We start from the raw sequence: 19,965 nt of genomic DNA, 5'->3' as shown, positions 1-19,965 counted from the left end.
CCAATCAAGTACAAGTGAATTGAATTTTAAGGCTTGTGCCGGAGTTTTGGTAAATGAGTTCTTTATTGTGTGAGACTCAAGTACAAACTGAAACTTAAAGCTAACAAAATGTATTTCATAGCGGCCACGCAAATATGCAATGTTCGCCGGCTATGCACGAGCATCCGGCCAGACGCTGTGTCAGCAGTTTGGCCAGAGCGAGCTCTTAAGTACTCGGACATTACCGTTGCGCGGTTTACTTCAGTTAACTTGCACACTTAGTAATTTGATCCAATCAATATGCATCAGCATGTTGCCATATACAGACCCACTAACCTATTAGCAATAAGCACAAAACAATATCCAACATAATAGAAGCACTAGTAGATGGCGCCAGAAGCAGAAATCAGCATTATCAGCGGGAAGAACGACCGACTGACCGAAGCAAGCAAAAACCAGCTAGCTAAGACGAAATGCATGTACAAGCAGTACATGAACAAACAATCTGAGTCAGCAGACTCAGAGGTGGGTGACCCTGGCATTAACATTAGTTTTAGCACGTCCATAACATTGACATTGACCTTCCTTAGATTTAATTATGTATAATTTAGCATCTTATATAAGAACGGTTCTTCTGAAATAAAGATAGTTGCGAAATCAGAGTGAATAGTCTCGTTACTCAGTGTCTGAACCACGGCACTTAAAATCAACCTACTTCGAGTGATCTTGTGTAAAACGGTTCACAAGTAGGACTCTCTGAAGGCTATCTACTTCGCGTGGCTCCAGTGTAAACGGACCACCAGTAGAACTTTCATCATCGAATCTACTTCGAGTGGCTCCTGTGTAAACGGACCACAAGTAGAATCCGCGGCATACCAGTCTACATCAAGTGTTGCTCCCGTGAAACGGACCACAAGTAGACCCCGCATTACCTAACTAATTCGAGTGTTGCTCCCCTGAAACGGACCACGAGGAGATCCCGCGGCATACCAGTCTATTTCGAGTGTTGCTCTCGTCAAACGGACCACCGGTAGACCCCGCGTTACCTAACCTACTTCGATTGTTGCTCCCGTGAAACGGACCGCCAGTAGGACCGGCCGATAAGGAATCAGCCAAACCACCATACCACCGGTACTTGAGGAAAACCAGCCCAGGACTTCAAGCACCCCACATCAACTCCAGCCTGATCACAGCAAGCGCCTGGTCAATTCCTTGCTTCTTTAGACTCTTTACATGTAGGGCGGGTCAAGCAGAAGAACCTCAATACTTTAGTTCTGCAACAGCAAGGTTTCCTGTCTCGTATTCGTATCTTTCCAAAGGACTGCACCTTCCCAACTCTGTCTACAAATTTTTATTGCGTGCTGATTATGAAGTAACCGACCCCTTGCCTCTTCCCTGAGCTAGGCCGTTCCCAGAGTATGCAAACAATCCCATTGAATTTTATAAATTTTTGCCTTCCGCTTCACCCACCTCTTATTATCACATCTATCTAACTATTCACCTATTTCATGTTTTCATTGAGGTATCCCTTTCTTCGGATGGATTGAGTGATAGTTGTTCCACTAAGTTTTTGATTTCGCTGTTCAATATTATTGACAACAATACCTCGGTTAGGATACAAGCTTCCTATAAGCTTCCCTGGGCTTAAAAAACTTAAAAAATTGAAGGGACGAATTTTAAAATTTTTAAAACAGAGAAGCCATGAGTTGGTAAGTTGTTCCGGCAATTCAAGCGAGAATTTGAATTTCTCAATAAAGTTTTCTACAACCACTGAATTTTTAATGTCGAAGCTAGCCTTAGATCCGACCCTTAAGGGGTTAGATGGGTTTGGCAGCTTCAAAAAATCGTTTTTTTTTTATTTTCTTATAAATTTCTACAGAATATTCTCAAAAATTTTCAAGTCGATTCGAATAAAAGTTTCGGAGATACAGCCTTGAAAAGGTGTACGCTCGAGGTCAGGTATAGGCAGAGCGCAAACTTTAAACGCGTTTTTCTTAAAACTATGTTTTCAAAGTCGGTTGACAAGATGTCTCGGAAACTACTCAGCCGATCTTGATCAAATTTTGCACAGGCCTTCAAGATTCTATTCTCAAAAACTTGAACGAAGGATTTTTTTTCGTTGATAAAAACTATTTAAGAAAAAAAACGTGAAAATAATTTCACCAAAATTTGAATTTTTTTTTTTGAAGGTTTCTTAAAAATCCTCAAGTTCTCAAAAAATCGAAATCAACGCAAAAGCACCTTTATTCCGAGGGGTCACCACAAATTACGTCTCAATGGCTGACTGTTTAAGAAAATTATAAATTTTTTTAATTTGTTTAAGAAAATTAAAAGTTGTAAAAAAATTTTTCATTCAGCATATAAAAAAAAATTTTTTGAAAATTGCCCTTTTTTTTGGCCGAGTAAACCCACCTAACCCCTTAAGGGTTTTGGCATTTTGTAAAAAATCATCCTCTGACATGGTGTGGTTGGTAACTGACTCTGATTATGGCACCTCACACCTTTTTGATAAATATTTTGCCTGAAACTTCGAGCCGAAGGTCTATTGGGATGAGCTGGTTTTTTTGGGAGCAGGCAATACGGTTTAAATCTTCTAAAGGCTGGAAGCTTTGACACATTAGAGTGTGACCTTGCCGAAGCCTTTAGTCATTTAATGAGTCGCATACATATGACTTGGATGGTATCTCCCTATTTTTTTGTTAAAAAGTTGTTTTCAATTGTTTTCAACAATTGCCGCGGCTAGCTTACAGACTTTATTTATTGATTCGACTTGATTACCTGAGCCCAGAAATAACACGGATAGCTTCCTGTCACTTGTGTGTTTTATTCTTGATTTGTTGGATTTATTTACACATGAAGAGATTTCGAATGTCGTCTCACAGAAATCGAATCTTCCATCGGCTCGGCTCCGCCGACCATGTTGCCCCTGGAGCCTGACAGCAGGACCAGGACACCTCCTATTTCCTACCCCTAACGACACACACACGGAGGCGCTTGCCTCACATTGCCAAACACCGTCATGCATACGCCCTCCAGGATTTGTGGCCGACCAGAGGTTGGGCGTCGCGCATCCTCCACTCCAGGTGATCAGTGTATACGCCCCAGCGATCCTGGATCGGGAGTCTGGACCGTGGTGTCCTTATTGACTTCTTCCAAGGAATTTATACTCCTCCTGATGGAATGTCGGACTCTCCAAAGGCGGTTCTCCATTGTCTCCCCTTTCTCCTGGATTCCGTGCACGGCCTCGCCACCCCTTCGCTACCGTTGCTGCCCCTCCTTGGGGCAGATTGAAACAATCTTGACCTGCGCTTTACTCAGGAATATTCATGCAAAATCGTATAGCACTATCTCTTAACGTCTCTGACATCAACGCGTTCATAGGGACACACGGACATGACTAAATCGACTCGGCTGTTGACGCTAATCAAAAAAAAATGTATATAATTTATGGAGTCGGAGATGATTCGTTCTTTTTTATTTCTCGCGGCTCGAGGAGAAAAGTTTGCTGTCCTTCTACATGCTGGTAGATGCTGGCTGTCCACATTACCATTATTAATATTGAATAGAAACACGATACCCAGCATCGTTCTATAGTTTTTATTTTTTTTTCTACAAGTTGATTAAAAAAAAGTCTAGTATACTAGGAGGGAAGGTTAAGATTTGCATCCGAATTAAGTCCTCTAAAGCCGAAAATCAGGAAGTTTTGAACTTGTACAGATTCAATGGGATCTCGGTGTACTCCGTATTGAGGACTCCAGGCACACGATCCATAATTAAAAATCGGACGGACCAATGATATATATAAAGTTTTTGTTATGTACGGGTCATTAAATTGTTTTGTACATCTTTTAATAAAGCCAAGCTTTATTAACCATAGTGAATATATGGTCGGTAAATTAAATTTTAAAATATAATAGAACACCCAGATCGTTAACTTGAGTTGGTCGTTCTAAGGCGTACCTCTGACACCTCACCTCTGATGCCTCAAATCGGATTGAAGTCTAGATTGGGCACTAATAAGTCTATACTGAAGGGAAAGGCAAACGTCATCCACGTATATAGCTACAAGTGTGTCAGTTAAGGCAAGGGGCAAATCGTTAAAAAACAATGTTAACCCTCTAGTGCCCAAATTTTCTTTTCCAAGAAAAAAATTATTTTTGGATTCAGTATGTATCAAAATTAAATGTTTGTTTTAAAAAAAAATTTATTTTTGCTCGGATCGAGTTTTATATGACTATATCCTTGGACCGCCTAGAGGCGGCTTTGGGATGATCCTGATCGAATCAGGAGGGGATCCTGATCAAGAATATATATACTTTATAGGGTCGAAGATGTCTCCTTTACTGCGTTGCACACTTTTGACCAAAATTATAATACCCTCTGTAAGGGTATAAAAATTAAAAAACACTTGAATGGCGTATCCAGATTTTGAAGTTCTCCGAGGTCAGGCTCATTAAAGGATATTGCAGATATATCCATGAATAGGTTCATTTGGTACCACAACATCTTTTTGAAAAGCGGTGCTTTTGGATCCATAGTCCAAACAGATCCACATTCAGCTATTGTGCTTTCTTTAACATGAGCAGTATTATGATCAGCAGGCGCTTTACGTTTGCGTTTCTATGCTTGAGGTGAATTGGACGCAATCGAACTTGAGGATGACAACCATTTTGCAAAAGGAGTAGGACTTCCGCTTGAAGTTACACAAATCTCTCTACCCAACAATGCCAATGCATTGGTATCAATGCCAAAATCAATAGAATTAAATAATTTTTCAATCTCCACGGCGGAAAGAGCTGATAACTTATTTACATTATTCAATTAATTCATTATTCAAGCAGTTATTCGTACTTAAATATGTCATAAGTTGCTTCCCTTTCTAAATTATTTTATAAATTTTTTTTCCCGAATTGTCCCAAGAACGCCATTAGACGGGATATTTTATAAATGCAATAAAAAGCTAACGAAAGCTTATTTTTAGTGTGGGTTTCGTATTTTGCGTCCTTGAGACTATCAACAACTCGGTACAATTTTTTATTCCACCGGCAAACAATTTATAATATTTAAAAAAAATATTTACATTTTGCACTTTTTACAAAATAATTAATTCATTCGAGTTTCACAAATTTTTTTTTCGAATGGCTGACAATTTAGAAATGCCTCTATAATTGGCAGCATCGGATTTTTCCCCTTTTTTTATGCAGAGGAATAATGTAAGATTCCTTCCACATAAGGCGAATGATCGAAGCGATACATAAAAAAAGTTGGTGGAACGACCCACAAACTCTGTGAGCTAGCCGCGGCATTTGTTGCGAACACAAACAAGCAAAACAGTTCGTTACAATATATTACCTATAGTTTCTCTTATCTTTATTTATCTTATCGCTATTGTTGGTCGGAAGCCGTCGCTTATCAGCCGCTTGGCTTCAACGGGCTTCATCTTTAGCACTAAACTAGCGAACTTTCGCTCAGCCTATGTCCTAAGGCGGGCTCACTCTTGCCCTTTATCTATCGTGCACACGCATCATTTGCAATCATTCGCAATTTGAGCTTTTTGTCAATTTCATTTGCGCCCATAAATAAACAATATTATAATGTTTCAAAAATAAGTTATTTCGTGTTATTATTTGGATAAAAGGTCATTGAAAAATCTCAATGACCAAACAGTTTGGATGGTCAATATTTTTTTCGGCGATAATTTTACAGTGGTGGAAGGACAGTGTAGTAAGTGAGAGAGATCCAGATCCAGCGATCCACAAGGGACGGGAGGGCAGACCATGGTAGGTCCCAGAGTCGTAGTTAAAACCTATTGACGCCCTGGCTAATGTTATCCTAGATTGACCTAGAAGCCGCTCGAGTTGGGCGCGGATCGCAGTTGAGCACCTGCTATGGATGGCTGGGCTCGGGTATTTTTAGATTGTGTTTATGACTTCTTCTAACTCTGAGGCTAGCAGAGACCCTGCTGGTGGTGTCGGGAGCAGCACGCTGAGGACTTTTTAAGTACCGCTCTAATGGGCCCTGAGTAAAGAACCTTGTTCGGTTGTACTTCGAGACTGTCTTTATTATGGCGAAGGTGATATTTTATAAGATTCTTAGTTACTTAATAACTATGGTAAGCAGGTCAAATCTAATAAAAGTACGCATGGTAAGGTCAATCTAAAAAAAGTACGTGCTAGATAAATTACTTCTGGGTCTGCTGACTCACATCGCTTGATATTGGGATTTTGCTGAGTTTGCTAGTTTTGATTGCCCGGTCAGTCGGTCATTACTGCTGAAATCTGTTTCTTCTGTTTCCCAGGAAAATTTTTTCCTGACTTTCGGCATATTGAAAATATTGAGTCTCCGTCCACGCATTTGGAACTTTACCATCAATAACAGTCAAGGACTTAATCTGAGGGCTATAATGCATGAAAGGAGTTTTTCAATTTCACCTACCACGCATTTAGAACTTTACCATCAATTACAGTCAAGGACTGAATCTGAGGGCTATAATGCATGAAAGGAGTTTTTCAATTTCACCTACCACATCCTGGTCTCTTTGAAAATGGTTTCTTAAGTTTCTTTCTAACTCCAACTTTATTGGACGACAAAAAAGAATTTATTGTGGAGTGCGATTGTTCCATAAAATATTCTCGGATGAGTCCCAAGTGTTTACCCGTAGTGTCGTTAGTGTTGTGAAAAAGAGGAATGATTCTGCATCGTAAGACTTCCTATCTGAGTAAACCTTGTTAAAATTCGCCCTTCCGGTACTTCCATCAAATCCATGGCTTACTATGGGATCTGCAGATAAAAACCCGATTTGCTGATTGCTCAAAATAAAATCCTGAATTTTTTTTTATGCTCAAAGACTTTTTTGAGTCGTGCCCAAGCACTGCTTATGACAGAGCAAAATCCTATACCGATGCACAAAATCACAAATACAAACGTGCAATAGTTTTTTTTATAATTTCCAATCCAACAACAAATTGCCTTCGCACTGGGAAGAAAAGTGTTGAAACTACATATGTTAAGTTTTATTGAGCTATGAAATTTGTTAAAATTGTTATTGCAATTGCCTTGCCTATGCTGGGAGCAGCATATAATTTTGCTCTGCCCATATGACAGAGTAATCCAACAACAAAGGAGGAACGAGAGCATTGGATTGGACATACCTGGTATAGGTATACGATTTGTGAACTCCGTATCGGACTGCTCCAAAATTATGTCTAATGCTTCTTCCTTAGACGCTCGAAAGGTAACTTATTGGTCTAAGCCAAAAATTCTCTAAATTCCTTTACTTTTTCTGGAATACTAATTAGCAATTTCGAAAATGCTGAAAGATCATGTAGTCCTTGCTTTTGCACAGCAAAACTTAGAGTGAGGAGCTTACAGAACAAGAACAAAGCTCAGATGCAGATTGCAGTCTTTGGGCTCTTTCGCCTTTCAAAGGAAATTATATCTTTTTTTTACATGCAACATAACTTACCTGTTTAAAAAGGGTTTATGCTTTTGGTCAAATACCCAAAAGTTATATTATATTACAATTTTGACATATATAATATAAGCTATATCAAAACTGCAGATTTTTTCCTTTCAAATGTGTTCATCCACATGGTATTTTCTTGGAGTTCAATCTAACCCAGCCTGGCGCGATGCTTGCCAAACGGACATCCCATGGGATCTCACCCAGGTTGCTTTTTGCTTTGCTTTTGATTTTTGTTTTTCCCAACTATGCCCATTGATTTTTACATAATTAAAATACTTTGTTTGGCGTATTTATTTATTATTCATTATATTTATTTTTTAATAATCTTATTTATCTTTCACTTAACTTAAAAAGCTATAAATAAAACTGAAAAGATAATATAAAAACAAGAAATGGCTAACTTCGGGCGGAGCCGAAGTTGATTTACCCTTGCAGTTGAGTATTCGCAGTCCGCTAGGTCGCGCCACGCATCTTATATTATTAGATATACACTCCGTTTCACTTGAATAGCACACCCAATTTTTCATAATTACTTGTTGATCTCTCAACAATTGCTTGATCTAATGCAATGATTGTTGCTCTTTTTAATTCGTATCCTTATCTACTCTCTTTAAACAAAAATTGGAAGTCTGAAAATGTAACGTTTAAATTTACCATAATTTTCTTTTCAACTTGCTTCAATAACTGGCACCTTTTTTATTTCACTTAAATAGCACATTTTAGATTTAGTGTCATTTCAGCAGCCAAGGAGATTGAATCATAAACGTTTTTTGATTAATTTGTGAATTTTAAACATAGTTTAATCATTTTGTGCAACTAGGGGTCGTGGAACGTCACTAAGTCACAAAGAACCGATCCAAATACAAAGCTATATTTATTGTGACCATTATGTAGCCAATATTGCGAAAAAAACTAGAAGAAGCAGAAAAGTCGTATACAATTTTATCAACAACAAATTAAACTATGGAAAAAATATAAAAGGTCGCAAAAGTAATGGCCTTAGCGGCACAGATAAAGGTGCGATTCTGCGGGAAGCCTCGAATTCTTATGACTCCGTGAGCAAGATAAGGGAAAAAGCAGGTGTTGACGCGAGCAAAACTACTGTTTGGCGAGTTATTTTGAAAGCTAAACATCTTAAGCGTTTGAAACTTAACAAAAAAACCACCGCTTAACCCCAATCGAATATGTCATGGTGTAACGAGTGGAAGCGCGTAGATTTTTCTGATGGAAAAGTTCAATTTGGAGGGGCCAGATGGCTACAATTATTACTTTCATGATCTGAGAAAAGGGACGCATCAATTGGAGCTTTTACATAGTCGATTAGGCGGATTTATGGTTTGGAGAGCCATATCTTACTATGGGACTTGTGAACTCCCATTCTTATCCTCAAACATGAACGCAAAAGCGAACCTAAACGTCCTGGAAAAAGCTTTTCCACCATTGGAAATTTTTTTAAATAATTTGCGTTAGACATTCCAGCACGGCAATACCCCAATTTATACTGCACGTATTGTAAAATCTTTTTTAAAAGATAAAAATGTTGATAGTCTGAATTGGCCACCATACTCGCCGGATCTGAATATAATTGAAAATGTTTGGGGATGACTGGCCAGAAAGGTTAATGAGTCTGGCAAACCATTTTAAAACAAAGAAGATCTTATTGAAGCCATTCAGATCAGCCTGGGCTACAATATCCCTAGACTATATAAAAAGTCTATATGATTCGCTGCCCAACAGGATCTACGAGGTTATATTGAATAAGGGGGGCTGTTAAGAGGAGCCCCGTAAATATTCGTGATACTCCAATGAGTTCCTTTTTAAAACTGTTTTTATTTCTCACAATTCTCTTACACGAAACATACATGAAAATCTTAAATCTATTTAAAACTACTTATCAACGGACTGCTCGCTGACATGCTATGTGACCCTTTCTTAAGTGCTTCAAGTGCAGCACATAAACATTTGGTTAGACTGCAGGAGATCGCCTTTCAAACCATGCTGTTAATCACTTATTCACATGGGTCCGATCTCCTACATTCTATGTTTGGAATTCTTATCGTGTTCAATGCTTGAACATTCTGCAAAGGGCCACAAAAAAGGTGTACATTTTATATATTTTAAATTCATTATATTGTCCTTTGATAACACTTGATAGCGGACTGTATATGTTTATGTGTACATTTGCTTTTGTATTAAATTTATAAATTTCTTTTTTCAATATTAGAAAATATTATTATTATGATTCTTCGATAACAATATGTTGTTAATTATATCATTCTATTACATATTTTTAAATAGTTTAACATTGTTTAAGTTATTTTATTAGCTCCCATGTTCAACTTAATGTTTGAACATCCTGCAAGGGACCACAAAAGTGCTTGACTTATATTTACATTTTTAAATTAATTATTATTTCTGTTCGATTTCTTAGTGGACTGTAATATTATATATATTTTTTAATTTTTTGTTTTTAGTGGACATCTTGAAAACTTTTTTTTTTTTTTTTAATTAAAATTAAAGTTATAAAACCAAAAATAAAACAAAACTTGCCGATGACTATAATTGCTGATGTTATTTTACTGCTCTTGCCGATGCTTTTGTTTCCGTTGTTGCTTTGGCTGCTGTTGCTCCTGATGTTGCTGTCGCTCGGATGTTGCTTCTGCTTGGGGTGCTGCTGCTGCTGTGACTGATGTTGCTTTTGCTGGGGTGCTCACTGCTGCATTGGCTGATGTTTATTAAATTTTTCGATGTAGGGCCTCGGATACGCCAACACCTTTATAATTTTATTTTTTATAGTTTCATATGTTATTTATTCCGGTGCTGTCCCGGAAAAAATACCATAGAAAGGAACGATTTTAAACTGGGCTCTTTTTTGCCCAGATCGCACCCTTATTTTATGCTCATTGGCATTTACACAATTTTACTTTCTGTGTTCCTTACCTATTGGGGGAAACGACAGTTTTGTTTTTTTTTCATGACTACGATTTTAAACTGGGATCTTCTTTGCCCAGATCGCAGCCTTATGTTAAGCCTATTGGCACTTTTATAATTTAATTTTCTGTGTTCCTTACCTCTTGGGGGGAAACGACAGTTTTTTTTTTCTGACTACGATTTTAAACTGGGATCTTCTTTGCCCAGATCGCAGCCTTATATTATGCCTATTGGCATTTTTATAATTTAATTTTCTGTGTTCCTTACCTCTTGGGGGGAAACGACAGTTTTTTTTTTCTGACTACGATTTTAAACTGGTCTCTTTTTGGGCCAGATCGAAGCCTTATTTAATGCTCATTGGCATTTTTAATTATAATTTAATTTTCTGTGTTCCTTACCTCTTGGGGGGAAACAACAGTTTTTTTTTCCTGACTACGATTTTAAACTGGGATCTTTTTTGCCCAGATCGCAGCCTTATATTATGCCTATTGGCATTTTTATAATTTAATTTTCTGTGTTCCTTACCTCTTGGGGGGAAACAACAGTTTTTTTTTTTTTGTTTGACTACGCGATTTTAAACTGGGCTCTTTATTGCCCAGATCGCAGCCTAACCTGAGTCTCTTACCACAGGGGGGAAAACGTCAGGGTGTCCCGAAGGACCACATGATAAGAGGAGCCCCTTATATAAAGGTGTTACTCCAATGAGTTTTCAAATGAAACCTTATTAGTATAGGGGCTCCTCTTATCAAGTGATCCGGCTCGAAGGACCAAATGTTAAGAGGAGCCCCGTAAATATTCGTGATACTCCAATGAGTTCCTTTTTAAAACTGTTTTTATTTCTCACAATTCTCTTACAAGAAACATACATGAAAATCTTAAATCTATTTAAAACTACTTATCAACGGACTGCTCGCTGACATGCTATGTGACCCTTTCTTAAGTGCTTCAAGTGCAGCACATAAACATTTGGTTAGACTGCAGGAGATCGCCTTTCAAACCATGCTGTTAATCACTTATTCACATGGGTCCGATCTCCTATTTTCTATGTTTGGAATTCTTATCGTGTTCAATGCTTGAACAGGGGCTTAACCCATTATTAAATTAACAAAAATATATATTAGAATACTCACTATTAAATAAAAACACATTTCCTAATGTTTAAGTTCGTTAAAAATACTTTAAAAACAAGATGTGCTATTCATGTGAAACAAAATTTTTGAGGAACTTTTTAAGTTCTTTTGTTAACATTTATTAATTGCTAATTTAATTTAGGTTTTGTTACTTTTCTTATATTTAAAATTGATTACACTATAAAAAGAAACTTAAACATCAGTGAGTTTTCTTTTTGGTTAAAAGATTTCAAGATTTGAAATTGCATATAAAAGTGTGCTATTCAAGTGAAACGCAGTGTATAGCGGATCGTATATAGTCGGGCGATCCTTATGAAATTTGGCATATTGAGTTATTTCCCCAACGAGTAATCTGTACCAAGTCCCATCTTTCTAACTTAAAAAACACCAAAGTTATGCCATTTCCGGTCGTTTTATGACAGCTATAGGATATAGTCGGCCGATCCTTATGAAATTTTGTACATAAGATATTTTGGTCAAATATAACATGTGTTTTCGTCACAAAAATTGATATCAGATATTTTTGGTTTCGCATGCAGGCTCGTCACCGGTATTTTACCTCGTCAAAAAGTTTTTTTATATTATAAAATATTTTGGCCAAATATAACAAGTGTAGAAAGTCCCAACTCTCGAACTCAAAAAACATTTCCCAACAAACATTATGGCATTTCCGATCAATCAGTTATATGGATGGGAGGGGGGTTAGAAGGATGGGAGTTTCAATGGGTTCCTCTTTGGGCAAAATAATTTTATATGCCAAATTTCATAAGGATCGGCCAACTATATACGATCCGCTATATATCTAATAATATAAGATGCGTGGCGCCACCTAGCGGACTGCGACTCAACTGCAAGGGTATTTAAACTTCGGCTCCGCCCAAAGTTGACAGACAGACGGACATGCTTATATCGACTCAGGAGGTCATCCTGATCAAGAATATATATACATTATAGGGTTGGAGATGCCTCCTTCACTGCGTTGCACACTTTTGACCAAAATTATAATACACTCTGCAAGAGTATAAAAGGAAAAACAAATTATTTAAGATTTTTACAATTAAAGATCTTTTTTGAGACGTCCAAATTTCTAGTACAGTCAAAACTGAAAATGTTTATTTAATAAAATAATGTTTATTTATCAGTATTAATAATAAAATATGAATAATTGAATGAACACAGCAATAAACATACCCTCTCACAATAATATGCAAATACGACGAACTATTAACAACCCAATGTGACCGTTTCAATTTGGGTTGATTTAACATAAAAACAAGAAAGGAAAGCTAACTTCGGGCGGAGCCAAAGTTTATATACCCTTGCAGTTGAGTGGCAGTCCGCTAGGTGGCGCCACGAATCTTATATTATTAGATATATATCGGATCGTATATAGTTGGCTGATCCATTGTCGGCATATCGACAAATTTAGCATATCGAATTATTTTGCCCAAAGAGGAATCCATTGAAATTCCCATCCTTCTAACTTGAAAAACAACGAAGTTATAGCATTTCCGATCAATCAGTTATATGGCAGCTATAGGATATAGTCGACCGATCCTGGCCGTTGCGACTTATGTACTGCCTGCAAACAAAACAAGGATGTGTGCAAATTTTCAACTCGATAGCTCTAAAACTGAGAAACTAGTTTGCGTAGAAACAGACAGACAGACAGACCGACAGACGGACATGCTCTTATCGACTCAGGAGGTGATACTGATCAAGAATTTATATACTTTATAGGGACGGAGATGTCTCCTTCACTGCGTTGCACACTTTTGACCAAAATTATAATACCCTCTGCAAGGGTATAACAAGATAGGCAAGCTAACTTTGGGCGGAGCCGAAGTTGATATACCCTTGCAGTTAAGGTTGTGCCATTTCCGATCGTTCAGTCATATGGCGGCTATAGGATATAGTCGGCCGACCCTTATGAAATTTGGCAGAAGAAATAACATTGCCCAAAATAGAATCCGTAGAAAGTCCCATAATTCTAGCTTAAATGACACCAAAGTTATGCCAATTCCGATCGTTCAGTTATATGGCAGCTATAGGATGTAATCGGCCGATCCTTATAAAATTCGGAAAATCTGATTATTTTCTTCAAAATAGAATCTGTGCCAAGTCCCATCTTTCTAACTTAAAAAATACCAATGTTATGGCATTTCCGATCGTTCTATGACAGCTATAGGCTATAGTCGGCCGATCCTTATGAAATTTTGTTCATATCATAATGTAGACAAGATATTTTGGCCAAATATAACATGTGTGGAAAGTCTCAACCCTCCAACTTAAAAAATACCAATGTTATGGCATTTCCGATCGTTCTATGACAGCTATAGGCTATAGTCGCTCGATCTCGGCCGTTCCGACTTATATAATGCCTGCAAAGGAAATTAGGGTGTGTGCAAAGATTCCACTCGATAGCTTTAAAACTGAGAGACTAGTTTGCGTAGAAACGGACAGACGGACGGACGGACATGGGACTTTCTGTGCATTCTAAAATAATTCTTCTGGGCAAAATAATTCGATATGCCAAATTTCATAAGGATCGGCCAACTATATACGATCCGCTATATATCTAATAATATAAGATGCGTGGCGCCACCTAGCGGACTGCGACTCAACTGCAAGGGTATTTAAACTTCGGCTCCGCCCGAAGTTGACAGACAGACGGACATGCTTATATCGACTCAGGAGGTCATCCTGATCAAGAATATATATACATTATAGGGTCGGAGATGTCTCCTTCACTGCGTTGCACACTTTTGACCAAAATTATAATACCCTCTGCAAAGGTATAATGATGTACTTTCCCTTAATAAATCGATGATTCAAAAAAATTTAATAGTTGAGAATAGTAATAGATGAGAGTTTGCCACCACTGATTTAAATCATTTGTTCTCAGTATTTTTATTAAATTTAAAATTTAAATTTTAAATCCATATATCATCAAATAAAGCTGATTAATAGTAGGATCGCAGTACATTACCTTGAAACAACTCGTCCAATTCGGAAAGAATAAACCTATTTTTGCCAAACGGCTCTATTTTTTTTAAATAATGGTATTTCTTAAAAACAGTATATAATGGTATTTTTTGTGCTGGTTAAAAAAAATTTGATGCGGTCACGCTTTTAAGATTCTTATTATTGTTCTCTCGCACGTGTTCTATTAAACATTAAAATGGCTTTCGGTCGTGGTCGTGGTGGTGCCGGAAGGGGTTTCCGCGGTGGAAACAGCGCTTCCAATTTTAAGTCTAATAGCAGTGGATACAACAAAGGATTTCGGGGCGGTCGTAATGGATTTGATAATGGTAATATTCTGATCTGAAAAGGCATTTTAAATTTATAATTTAAAAATGGAATATCAAAAAATAATTTTTTTAAGTAGTAAGGATTTTTAATATCCTTTTATATTTATATTTTATTCCTGAGATGCATTAAATGAACCTTAAGTTTACACAGAGTTAATTTCATTCAATCATTTTCACAAATATGTACATATGTATGTACGTTTATTTTTAAATGTGTATGTACATACATATGTATGTACATGCATGCATTTTAAAACTTAAATTTGAAGCAACCTTTTTCCAACACCAAGCGTTTAACCTATGTATGTATGTATATTTTGTGGTTCTTTTTTATGTCAATATATGTTCAATGAAAATCCATCGTATGTATATCAGATTTAGCTTAATTTATCCAACAATATACACACATCCATATATGTATGTATACATATGATACATATACATTCATCAAAATAATCGGTACCGTGTCAGTTACTTTTAAATATAAAGGTATACGATAAAAAAATATCCGACTGTCTGTTCCTACGCAAACTAATCTATTAGTTTTAGAGCTATCGAGTTGAAACTTTCCCCACATCCTTCTATTGTTTTTGGGTAATACATAAGTCGGAACCGGGATCGGTCGACTATATCCTATAGTTGCCATATAACTGATTGATCGGAAATGCCATAACTTTGGTGTTTTTTAAGTTAGAAGGTTGGATCAAAATATCTTATCAACAAAATTTCATAAGGATCGGCCGACTATATCCTATAGCTGTCATAGAACGATCGGAACTGGCATAACTTTAGTGTTTTTTAACTTTTTTAAGTTTTTTTTTAAGGTGGCAGGATGGTTTCAGAGGCTGAAAAAAAACAGATTTTTGCGATTTTTTTTTTTTATGTCTCAGTGAATATATCAATTTTTTTACACGATTAATGGCTATATTTGGAGAGTATCCAGGAATTTTTATTTTTAAGAAATAATTATTATTTATCCCGTGACGGGCAGTCGGCCGGAGTCGCTTCCAAAAATTGGTCTCTTGCTGTGCGTAAAGTCTGGCGTTACAGTGTTATCGGAAATAAAAAATTTTTATTGATTTACTTAAAATATTAGTTTCTTGTGCGGATGAACGAAACCATTTTGAAAAATATATTTCACTTTGGGCAATCGAATCAGATCTGCCAAATTTCATAAGGATCGGCTAACTATATCCTATAGCCGCTATATAAATGAACGATCAGAAATGGAACAACTGCAAGGGTATATCAACTTCGGCTCCGCCCAAAGTTAGCTTTCCTATCTTGTTATACCCTTGCAGAGGGTATCATAATTTTGGTCAAAAGTGTGCAACGCAGTGAAGGAGACATCTCCGACCCTATAAAGTATATATATTCTTGATCAGGATCACCTCCTGAGTCGATATGAGCATGTCCGTCCGTCTGTCTGTCTTTTTCTACGCAAACTAGTCCATAAGTTTCAGTTCTTAGTCAAAGCTATAGAGTTGAAACTTTACATACATCCTTGTTTTGTTTGCAGGCAGTATATAAGTCGAAACGGCCGGGATCGGTCGACTATATCCTATAGCTGCCATATAACTGATTGATCGGAAATGCTATAACTTCGTTGTTTTTCAAGTTAGAAGGATGGGAGTTTCAATGGATTCCTCTTTGGGCAAAATAATTCGATATGACAAATTTCATAAGGATCGGCCGACTATATACGATCCGCTATCCCAGCGGACTGCGAGTCAACTGCAAGGGCATATAAACTTCAGCTTCGCCCGAAGTTTGCTTTCTTTTCTTGTTTTGTATTGAAATAATCAAATTGAAGACAAATTTGTAAAAAATTTGAGTAACTACAAAATTAAAAAATTTGTTTAAATAAAATGGTATCACATTAGCAACATAATTATTTTATTAACAAGAAAGGAAAGCTAACTTAGGGCGGAGCCGAAGTTGATATACCCTTGCAGTTGTGCCATTTCTGATCGTTCAGTTATATGGCGGCTGTTGGATATAGTTGGCCGATCCCTATGAAATTTGTCAAATAAGATTAATTTGCCCAAAATAGAATCCGTACCAAGTCCCATCTTTCTAACCTAAAAAACATTAAAGTTATGCCAATTCCGATCGATTTTGATTGATTGGTTATGCCAATTGATCGGAAATGCTATAACTTCATAACTTCGTTGTTTTTCAAATTAGAAGCATGGGAGTTTCAATGGATTCCTCTTTTGGCAAAATAATTCGATATGCCAAATTTCATAAGGATCGGCCGACTATATACTATCCGCTATATATCTAATAATATAAGATGCGTGGCGCCACCTAGCGGACTGCGACTCAACTGCAAGGGTATATCAACTTCAGCTCCGCCCGATGTTAGCTTTCCTTTCTTGTTGAATTTTCAATTGTTCATATAATTGGTTATAATAATGCGATTCAAGTCAATTATGCGCCGTTTTGTTCGATAACGCGTTCCCAACGAGATGCCAACTTCATAATGCCCCTTTCATAGAAGCTCGCTTTCCTATTGGCAAAAAACTCGGAGAGCCAATTTTCACAGGACTCTCTTGTGGCCAACTTCAGACTACCAAGCGCGTTCGCCATGGATAGAAACAGGTGGTAATCACTTGGTGCGAGATCCGGACTATACGGTGGATGCAAAAGAACCTCCCATCCGAGCTCCCGGAGCTTCTGGCGCGTCATTAAAGATGTGTGTGGCCTGGCGTTGTCCTGGTGGAAGACAATTCGGCCTCTGCTGATCAAAGATGGCCTCTTCTGCATGAGTGCTGTCTTTAAGCGGTCCAGTTATTGGCAGTACAGGTCCAAATTGAGCGGTTGCCCATAGGGGAGCAGCTCACACACGGAAGAACCTTCCTGTCCGCCAATCCGTCTGGGCCGCTTCACCGCATTTCGACCACGACCGTTTGCGCCTTACGTTATCGTAAGTGACCCACTTTTCATTGCCAGTCCACATACTTTTCAAAAACGGGTCGATTTTGTTGCGATTTAGAAGCGATTCGCATGCGTTGAAACGGTCAAAGATGTTTTTTTTCGTCAATTCGTGTGGCACCCAAACATCGAGCTTGTTAGTGACTCCAAGCTTCTTCAAATGGATTATAACGGATTAATGACTCATGCCCAGCTCTTGACCGATGCTACTACGACAGGCCTTCCGGAGCGTGGCGCATCTTCGACCACCTCTACACCAGAACGAAAACGTTGAAACCATCGTTGTGCGGTGGAAATGGAAACTGTATCGGGTCCATAAACTGCACAAAATTTTATTGTCGCCTAGAGATGCATTTTCGCCTTTATTGTAGTAGTACTGTAAAATATGCCGTATTTTCTCTTTATTTTGCTCCATGATTGCGACGCTATAACTCACGAACGGCTTAAAAGAAAAGACAATGAATCAAACACGTGTTAGCGCGTGAAATGAGCTTTCCAAAAAGGTATAGTATGACCTGATGCGACGATTAAAACAAGAACTACGCGCTTTCAGCGCCAACTAGGGAAAATACCACAAGACTTTTTTGACAACCTAATATTATATATACTTCGGCCCCGTTTGAAGATAGCTTTCCTTTTATAAAAATTTATAATTTATTGAATTACTGTTGTAATTACAGGTCCACCTGAAAGAGTTACTCAACTTGGTAATTTTATTTACTCTTGCCAAAATGATTTAGTATGCAAAGTAGGAATACAGGATGTACCATATTTTAATGCTCCCATTTACCTTGAAAATAAGGAGCAAATTGGAAAAATTGATGAAATTTTTGGAACAGTTCGTGATTATTCAGTCTCCATTAAATTATCTGAGAATGTTGTTGCAAACAGTTTCAAACAAAATCAACCTTTATTCATCGACCCTGGAAAGCTTTTACCGATAGCAAGATTTTTACCTAAGCCACCACCCCCAAAGGGACAGAAGAAAAAATCGGCATTATTAAATCGGTCAACAAATAATTTGGGTCAAAAAAGCTTTTCGTTTCGAGGTCCATCAGGTAATATTTCAACAATAAAAAAATATGTTATTTATTTATATTTAATATATTGTTAAAGGTGGACGCGGAGGACGTAACAGCTATGGAAACGGTGGGTTCAGAGGGAATGGTCGAGGCAAAGGAAGGGGTATTTCCGGTGGAAACAGTCGAGGACGTTGGTAAAATTAAATTTGTATAATTATACAATAAAATAAAAACAATAAAATATATAGTTTTTATAAAAAAAAAAGTATGTTTAATGTTTAAAATGTTTTAATGTGTATTATGATTGGTTTCCTAATGAAATTCCTTTGCAATATTTATCCACGGCTTAGAACTTCCGCGGGAGAACTTCCAGTACAAGTCTCTCCCAATTTCACTAATATTTAATTCCTCTGACTTCTTCTGGATCGTGTTAAATCAATCACGCGCCGGTTTTCAACAGACTCTAGGGTCATAATATAATAGTTGAATCCTGCCTTCGTCCTGCAGCCTTGGCCTTGCCATAAAGGGTATTCTATTTCCATGAAGCCAACCTCATCTCTTTTCCGCTGAATCCTCTTGTTGCCGGCAGCAACAGATGCACTAGCTTGGCCTCCAAACTCCATTATTATTTATTTTATTAAAAGCAATATTTGTATTTTTAAGCAACATTAAATAGTCACCACGCCGCGTTTTATTTCCCAGACTTCACGTCCTTTCAAAGATAAAAAAAAACAACAGGCGCAGTTCTATTTCAATGTTTATTATTGCGTTCAATTTAACCCCAAATCAGCGGCCGAATAGTATCAATATCAAAAAAAGAAAGGAACGCTAACTTCGGGCGGAGCCGAAGTTGATACACCCTTGCAGTTAAGGTTTTTCCCTTTCCGATCGTTGATTTATATAGCGGCTATAGGATATGATTAGCCGATCCTTATGAAATTTGGCAGATCTGATTCGATTGCCCAAAATGGAATTCGTAGAAAGTCCCATCATTCTAGCTTAAAAAACACGAAAGTTATGCCAATTCCGATCGTTCTATGACAGCTATTGGACATAGTCGGCCGCTATATGACAGCTATTGGACAAATATAGTACCCTCTGCAAGGGTATAATAAAAACTGAATCAGAAGAGCTTGGGTGATGAAACTCTACCAAAAGTGAATGAGCTACAAATAACACCAAAGAGAATG

The 19,965-nt window shown here is 37.5% G+C and overlaps 1 protein-coding gene across 1 annotated transcript; it reads left to right on the top strand.

Annotated features, from left to right (window-relative positions):
- Positions 1-14,611: 14,611 nt before the first annotated feature.
- On the top strand, positions 14,612-19,040 carry LOC26513826 (probable H/ACA ribonucleoprotein complex subunit 1). The gene is made up of 3 exons (XM_014904250.3): positions 14,612-14,816; positions 18,434-18,811; positions 18,870-19,040. Exons 1-3 carry the CDS (start codon positions 14,687-14,689, stop codon positions 18,971-18,973), a joined length of 612 nt encoding a protein of 203 aa, XP_014759736.1. The 5' UTR covers positions 14,612-14,686; the 3' UTR covers positions 18,974-19,040.
- The last annotated feature ends 925 nt before the right edge of the window (positions 19,041-19,965 follow it).

The sequence above is a fragment of the Drosophila ananassae genome (genome assembly GCF_017639315.1).
Source record: "Drosophila ananassae strain 14024-0371.13 chromosome 4 unlocalized genomic scaffold, ASM1763931v2 tig00000061, whole genome shotgun sequence".
Taxonomy (NCBI): domain Eukaryota; kingdom Metazoa; phylum Arthropoda; class Insecta; order Diptera; family Drosophilidae; genus Drosophila; species Drosophila ananassae.
The sequence above is the reverse complement of the archived record's forward strand: the minus strand, read 5'-3'. Positions and strand labels throughout refer to the sequence as shown.